This window comes from Alligator sinensis, unplaced genomic scaffold (genome assembly GCF_000455745.1).
Source record: "Alligator sinensis unplaced genomic scaffold, ASM45574v1 scaffold694_1, whole genome shotgun sequence".
Lineage (NCBI taxonomy): Eukaryota > Metazoa > Chordata > Crocodylia > Alligatoridae > Alligator > Alligator sinensis.
The window spans coordinates 658771-667181 of NW_005842339.1; the positions used below are offsets into that span (position 1 = coordinate 658771).

The following is an 8411-nucleotide window of genomic DNA, read 5'->3' on the forward strand; positions in this document are numbered from 1 at the left end:
CCTGCTTATGCAGGGGGTCGGACTCGATGATCTATTGAGGTCCCTTCCGACCCTAACATCTATGAATCTATGAATAAAGAGTTAAAAACCTTTTTCAGTTTGGTCTTTCATGGATGAAAGGATTACACATATATTCACATTATTATATACACACACACGCACATATACACCATATAATCTTTATATGTAATATTTTTATATATAAAGTACAAATTAACACACATGTACATGTAGGTGGTGTCTTGCCAATGAATGTTTCTTTATACAGTTTTTTTCTACTCATAAAGATTATAATGGCATATGTTTTAAACATGGTATCACATTCAAAAGCTATGATACCAGTGTTCTATTAGTCCAGAAAATCTATATCTACCGATTGTGTTTCCTTCCTTCTTTAATTTCTCTCCAAGTTTTTGGTTGTAAAGGTGAAGATCTGCTACCTGCTCCCCAAGCTTTGCAGAATACCTTAAGATCAGAGACAAAAAACTAAACATGTTACTATGCATTGAAAACATATCTTTAAGAACATTGTCTGAAAAATTAAGACCAGCAATGGCAGGAAACAAGTGTATGAATCAGGCAGCCATTTAAAAAAAAAAAGGGAGAGCTGAAACAGGTTGACTTGACAGTAGGCAACCAGAAGCATCCAGAGACAAGTTAATTACCTGAGAAAATGTATATGACATGGGCTGTTTCCTGCCAGTAGAGCTAATACTAAAGCTTTCAGTATTTGATAGATAAAGGTAAAAGAGTGGGGAAATTTTCAGAGCTCTGGCAGGTATATGAATAATGTGGAATATTTTGCTGACATTTTTAATGGGTTGTTCTCTACTGACATAACTCCACTGAATAAATGAAAGTACACCAGCAGAGAATTATGCCCAGAAGTTTAACCATTGATTTTAATGTCTCCAAGACCAAGACATCACTTGCTGAAAAAAGTCTTATTGATGGACCTGAAGTATAAGCAGGCAACCCTAAATATTGCAGTAAAAGAGCAGTATGAAATTCATGCATACTTGCTGAGGTTCCTCATCTTCAGGTGCTCCATGACAAACATTGCACCTCCTCCGGGCAGGTCAATCACTTTAATGGGCTGAGGTACTCTCAGGGTGTTGGTCTTTTGAATAGCCTCCAAACTTGCCATTTCACCTTCAAACATTTTTCTTGCCTGTCAATACAAGACTATCACTAATTTTGGTCTTCATGGGTTCCTTGTGGGGGGTGGGACACATGAGGGAGAGGGGATTGTGAAATCAGCACATTTATTCCTCTTTAATCATAAAATGTAGCAGCAAATTAGCAAGTTACATTCAGAATGATTGTTTAATTACTTTCGATAGATAGATAGATCTATATCTATCTTGATAGATATAGATCTATATCTATCTTGATAGATATAGATCTATATCTATCTATTGATCGATTGATAGATAGATATACATATATAGGTATTTATTTTTCTTGCAAATCTTCTACAGTACAACGCAATATACAACTTTGCATGGTAAAATCTTAAAGCACCTACATGTAGCAAACGTTTGACCATATGCCTATGGCCCCCATAGTTTTCGGTGAGGTTAAAACCTAATGACCAAAAACACAAACTACTAGAAGTAAAGGATTAAATCCTTAAACTGTAAATAGCAGATTGGTTTGTCAGACCAGGCCAGCCGCAAAAGGAAGATTTAAACATAAGCATTATCCACTAGTTTATTTCTGAACAGTTTCAATTTCATAATCATATTGTTACTCTTCCCAACAACTAACAGTATGTTTCAGAATTAGATAAACCAAGTTTATCAGTTTCTGACAAACTGAGCTACAAATTTGCAGATAAATTCTCTGCTCCATTTTTATTTACCCACAGTAAAACCCAAGTACAGCCTGAAAAAGTAGCATTTTCCAATTCAAAAATAATTCTGAATACAGAACTCTATCCTTGCATCTTCTTCACATTTTCTTCTGTTTAAACATCTGCAGATGCTTGCTACATATCTGATTTCTGGGTTTGAAAACAGAAATGTCTCTGCATTTTGTGTTATTTTATTCTATTTCAATAGGAAAAGAAAAAAAGGTTTATCTATCTTAAGTACTTACAAGACTCTGTTACTGACTTATTTGAATACCTCAGTCTTTTAACTTATTTACCCTCACAGCAGCCCTCTGAGAGAGTTTTCTGTTTTAAAAGTCCCCTAAGGCAAAGAGTGAAAAAGTGACCAGACCAAAGTCACAAAAAGACTATGAAATAGCAGAAACATAAACCCTGGTTTCCCAAGCCCTAAATTAGTATCCTAAGTACAGAAGAACAAAGTGCAATGGCTGTTTTGGGAATGGCTGTTTGTTCAAGCCTACACTCCTTATTCTGACACGCCCCATGTACATCAATGGAAACTTTGCCTGAGTAAAGACTACAAACAGCATTTAGGTCATGATCCTACTACTAATTGTGATTGGGCAAAGTAGGGGCCTGCTTATATGCAACTGACTGAAGGTGAGGGCACTACTAAGGAAGACAGAGAAATCATGTGAAATATAATTTGGGATTTAATTTTTAGGTTGACTGAGTTATAAAAAGATTAGGGCTGACAGAAATTTAAAAAATGAATAGCAATTTGTTATGAGGTTAAAAAAAGTTGCAATTAATCTCAATTCTAATTGCATAGTTAAACAATAGTCAGCAGCCCCCCACCCAAATCCTTGTAGTCCATGTGCCCTGCAACTCCCACCACAACCAAAAAGGCATAGCCCCAGCCCTGCCCCTGCCCCACCCCACGCCTGCTCCAGACTCACCAGAGTGGACCATCTGGAACCCGTGTGGACAGCCCCAAACCCAGCCTGCCCTGCACCTGCTCCAAACTCACCTGCCCAAACTGAGCAGTGGCAGAGGCCAGGCAGAAGCTACTGCTCAGCGCAGATAAAAAGCAGTCCCTCCCCCTCACCACTGCTGGGCTTTTCTTGCTGCAGCTGCCCAGAGCCTGTGCCCAGGCTGCCCTGTGGCTTCTCTGCACTGCCCAGAGGCGGTGGTGATGGCAGCAGAAAGGAGCCGCAGGGCAGCCTGGGCGCAGGCTCTGCGCAGCCACAGCAAGAATGGCCCAGCAGCAGTAAGGGACAGGGGCTGCTTTTCCCTTGTGCCAAGTAGCAGCGTCTGCCAGGCCCCTACCGCTGCTCAGTGCAGATGGGTGAGTCTGGAGCAGGCACAGAGCGGACCAGGGTCAGGGCTGTGTGCACAGGTTCCAGCTGGTCCAGAGCTGGTCTGCTCTGCTGGTCAAAATGATGTACGTGATTAATGCGATTAAAAAATATAACGCATTAATTTGTTTTTGTTTTAATCGTGTAAGTTAACTGCGATTAACTGACAGCCCTAAAAAAGAGCAATTTTTTCTTTAAAAGAAACATGAAAAATAAATCAGCTTTATACATAACCTGAAGATATTTCCTCATTATATGTCAATGAACTTTAAAGGATTTTTTAACTTTGATTGAGTTGCATCTTTATAGTAATCAGCTGAAAGCTGATTTAATAATTTCTGTATATGCACAGAACCACTGGTAATGCTAGGGAAGTGGTCCTCAACCTTTTTTAGACCTGAGGCACCCCTTCTTAGATTCAGGACACTTCTCAAAAATGCTCACTTTTTGTTTTCACTAATTTTTTTGACTACAGAAAAGTAATAGAGCTATTTTTTGCACAAAGAACTCCAGAAGACCACAACAGGTCTCAGTATTTTTAACACTCATAGGGCATCTTTACATGTGCTCCAGGGGGTAGGAGGTGGGGACCACTTTAATTAAAGTGCCCACAGTGTCTCATGTATTCAGCATCCTGCACTTCAAAATGGCACCAGGGTTGCTTTAAATAAAGCTAAAGTGCTCCTGCCACCATTTTGAAGCATGGGGACATTGAATAAATGAGATGTGGAGGCTGCTAGAGCACGCTAATTAGCACACTCCGGCACACTTGATTCAATCTGCTCCAATGCGTTGTAATTACAGCGTGTTGGAGCAGGTTCCCCACACATCTACAGGCACCCATAGTATTTTTAACACTATGAATTCCCATTTAAACTCTCTGGGTTTATCTTGTGAATCAAGTTTGAACACCTAACAGTGCTAATATTGCATGACACTGCATGACATTGAAAGGATCTCAAAGAACACCAGGGTACAGTGGCACCCTAGTTAAGAATCACTGCTCTAAGCTATTGGGATTGTATGACTCAGCTTTCTCATACACCTAGTAAAACTTTCAAACATGGCAATACTTCATTAACTATTTTAAAAGGCTTTGCTATGTGACAGAAGCAATGCACAGTCAGGAGGGTTCCTTTCTCTCTCTCCTCCTAAGTCTTTCTGTTTTTCTAATGAAGCCTCTAAAAATGAAGCACTAACACTGCTCACCTAACAGCAGGTCCTGGAACAGCCTGTATTATAAATCGGACAGTAAGAAGTGGTAAAGCAGTCACACTATCTCCCATTACACTAGATCTCCTTCAGCTCCTCTGTGCTTCTGCTTTTCACTCTCTCACATATTTTGTCTTAAACGTTCACTTTTCAATTGTAAATGGAACAGATATTTTTGTTCAGGCAAAAAAAGCCACATTTGGATGCAAACTTTCAAAAAAATGATAGGATGCTTAGAGATAAGGCTACAGTTCAAACCCTATTTCCAGTTCTGCCTTACCACCAACCATCTGAGTTATTTATTTATTCATGTATTATTCTAGATTTATACAAAAATAAGAAAGAGGTCCTAACTGATATTCTGGGAAGCCATTCCAGAAATCAGAGGCATTGCCACCAAGTAAGTGGCAATGCCTCAATCAGATACATGCTGAAAAGACTACTCCTTGTCAATTAGGGTACTAATCTTCTCTCCTTTTTTAAAACACAATAGACATAATCATTCAACTTATTTAAATATGAGGTCTTGTCTACAACAGAAAGGGCTGCTACAAGTATGTCAAGGGGAGCACCAAGATCTGGGGGAGCAACTCTTCATGAAGGCATCCCTTGGGAGGACAAGGACCAATGGACACAAACTAATAGAGGGAAGATTTAGACTGGACATAAGGAAAAACTTATTTTCATAAGGGTAAGTAGAACCTGGAACACAATCCTGGCAGAGGTGGTGCAGTCACCATCCTTGGAGTTGTTCAAGAGGAGGTTGGATAAGCACCTCGTTGAGCAAGTTTGAGCTCATTAACCTCCTGCCTATGGCAGGGGACTAGACTTGATGATCTTCAAGGTCCCTTCCAGTCCACTGATTCTATACTTGCCTCCACCTCTGTGACAGATGGCAGCAAAAATTAAGAAGATACAGGAGGATGGATCAATGCAAGGAAGGCAGGGGATCCTGTGGGATTAACACTGTGCTGATAGAAAGGGACCAGGATGAGAGTTGATAGAGTTTAGAGAGCAGCCTGTGCTTCAAAAATTTCCAATATTGTCAGTGCTACCTTACTTCAGCTCCCACTGCACCAGGTGAAACAGGTCTCTTAAAGGGTCTTGAGGGGTGATGCCATATAGAGAAGCTCTTAAGAGCACATCTGATGCAGGAGCTGTCTCCATGGCATCAGGAGGCAATACAGATGTTCAAGAGCTCTGCACATCTCAGGAAACCAATGGGTTTGTTGAGTAACACCCTTCCCCACTGAAAGAATCCCCAGAAAGCTCTCCAAGTGGCAAGTCATGGCTCCCAACCCCTATATGTGAGCAGTCACTACCGGGATGCCAGCTGCTCCAACACCAAGTGATCATTCCACATTCTAAGCACTAAGGCGACAGCTGTCTGCTCTGCTTTTTATGCCGCCAGGTCAATTCTATTACACAATTCCAGGATTAAGGAACATCAAGTTGCTTTACAGTAGCATTAAATATATTAATTAACCAAGTCTGATGTGTTAATCGTTACCATAAAATATTTCAGTTCCTAAAGAGAGAGACACATCTGAAGCTAGAAAACACACCGTTTACAATCATCAGCAAGCATCTGTAGGCAACTAAACAAACCCATTGCTCTCTATAAGCATCAACATTATCAGCTAAAAGTCTGTCAGTATTAACCTGAGGCTTGAGATTGATTTTAACAAACACTCGCCCACTGTCGGTTTCATAGCTCTGGCCTTGGCTAATGCACCCTCCTCCGGAGCTGCCAAATGCCTTCAGAAGGGAAGTCTTCAGTTCAGCTTTCAGGATCTTCTCCATGGTAAATCCCAGACTGTTGTAGCTGTTTCCTGTTAAATGCACTGCAAATCAGGTTGAAAGGTCTGGGTCCTTCTCTCCCTGTCACTTTGCTGACAGGTGGAAATTGTCACACAGCAAAGAGAAAAACAAAAGCTGACAGAAACATCCAGCTCAGTAGATCATTCTCATAAATGTTTATTTTGGAACATTAAAGCTTTAGTTTAAAAAATATATATATTTGGAACCAAATTATTTGGGAGTCCTATCCTGGGGTCCTTCCATAGCTGTCCTGAGAGCTTCTGGTATTTGTAGTTTGGACCGATTTCATTTTTTTAACCTCTGTGTTCACATGAGTACCACAGAGATAAAGTTTAAGCAAGTCGCTAGAGGGAGCCTAATACAACAACATGAATCTGCTTGTGATTTACTAAGCCTGGTGCTGCAGAGCGCTGTAATTGTTTAAGACCAGCACAATGAAACTTTGTGGCACAATGTAACGCTCAATGTAGACTATGCAACCAAGTCAGCAGAACTATTTGAAAAGCAGTGATCTTTCCCTGTTCACAGGTGCTTTGTGTGGGCTAGTAACCCACACGCTTCAATTGAGACATTACTGATAGATCTCTTTTCCTGCCGTAGAGTTTGATCTTGCTTCCATTAAAATCAATGAAGAGATTGCTCTCTCCTTCAAGTACAGTCAAATGCCTTAAATTCTCTTAAAGTCAATGAGAATTGAGGCTATTCAGCACTTTACAGGAAACATTCAGGATTGGACGCTGTCAGACAAGCTGTGTAGTCAAGGCAGCAGTGCACAGATTCCAGACTCTGAGTCTGGTCCTTCCACTACGTTTCTATGGAACCTTAATAAGTCATTTAGCTTCTCTGAAACTCGTTTCACCAGCTTGTAATGTAGGGGATGGTGAATTGGTTACTTTATGGGGATGTAAGATTGAATTACTTTATAGGTGTAAAATGTATTGCCATCCTCAGATAAAAGGTGCAAAGTATTATAATTGCTCTGATGCCACAGATTTTTTCTAAATTTTAAATGCCACCAGTGTCAACAGAGCTGGTCTGATGAATAGTACTAGGTCCAATAAAGTTGCAATCTGTGAAAAACACCCTAGTGCTCATCTCCACATATTGCTGCCATGTGTTGTCATCCATCCCACTAATAACTCTCTGGATCCTGCTGCCACTACCATCAGCCTCAGCACTTGTCTATGTCTTCACGTGTTTCTCTCTCTTTATAACTGTTTACATAATGAGTAATAAGTACTTCTGGGGATCAGTGAAGGCTAAAGAGCAATTAGTGCTGCTGGAAAAGAGCTGACTCTATCCATGTAGTTTTGTTATTGGAAATGGGCTCCTTGAATTCCACCCTGAAATGGAAGTTCTCTAGTTCTCCAAGGAATGGAAAAACTGTTATAATTCAAGTTTCTATCCAAGACCTGAGATCTTCAGTAGTTATGAAGAACTGGCAAATGTCCCTGTCTTTCTACCTCTTCCTAGCTCACTTTTGCATAGCCAGGAAAAATGATGTATTGGTCGTTAATAGAAAAGAACAGGAATTGTGATAGTTACTGCCACCAAATTGCCATGAAGGTGAGCTGCAATGCTTCTCATGGCCTAGGCTCCCTGTGCGGGCCGTCTCCCGATCCCACCCTCGTCGCCATGTGCGGACGGCGGGGAGCGATCGGGGCCCTTTTGTGCTATGTGCGAGCTGTGGCCAGCAGCCCGGGCACGCTGGATCGGAGAGAACAGGCGACACGCTGGAATTAGGCACGGACGCGTAATGGTTGATTTAAAGATTATTTTACTTACACCAAAGATGGTCGCGATGCAGGCAGGAAAACTTGCTTGAGTTGCGGTTACAGACAGGAAAGAAGAGAGGCAGACAAGAGTTCTAAACTCGCGAACTTCTAGCCCAATCCGGCTGAAGGCTCTGAACACGCGAGCCCGTCGCGTCAACCAAAGAAAGTACTCGTACAAAAGAGCTCTGAATAGACTCACATGAAGTTTGCTAGGCTCCGTGGGTTCTTTTTTGCGTGCAGGGAGGGATACGTCTAGGAATCTATCGGCGACGGGGAGAAGAATCGATAGGCGATCAGTCTATCGATCAGCAGCCTCAGGTCAAATCTCCGTAGAGGCACTCTGCAGCATGCTCAAAGTTCTCCAACTTGGGCAGAAACCACCCAAGCCTTTTATACGGCTAGCAAGCCAAT

General features: G+C 41.4%; 1 protein-coding gene and 1 non-coding gene across 2 annotated transcripts in view; both read right to left on the reverse strand.

The window, feature by feature from the left end:
• Window positions 1-6267, reverse strand: part of FN3K (fructosamine 3 kinase) — a 13702-nt gene extending 7435 nt beyond the window's left edge. The window contains exons 1-3 of the mRNA XM_006028737.3: window positions 6067-6267; window positions 1020-1171; window positions 374-465 (exon numbers count right to left, since the gene is read on the reverse strand). Coding sequence (XP_006028799.1) covers window positions 374-465; window positions 1020-1171; window positions 6067-6207 — 385 coding nt within the window. The 5' untranslated portion in view covers window positions 6208-6267. The remainder of the gene's footprint in view (window positions 1-373; window positions 466-1019; window positions 1172-6066) is intronic.
• LOC112551115 lies at window positions 4781-4892 on the reverse strand. Its single transcript, XR_003095279.1, has one exon. It is a non-coding gene; the product is annotated as a U6atac minor spliceosomal RNA (small nuclear RNA).
• Window positions 6268-8411: the final 2144 nt, after the last annotated feature.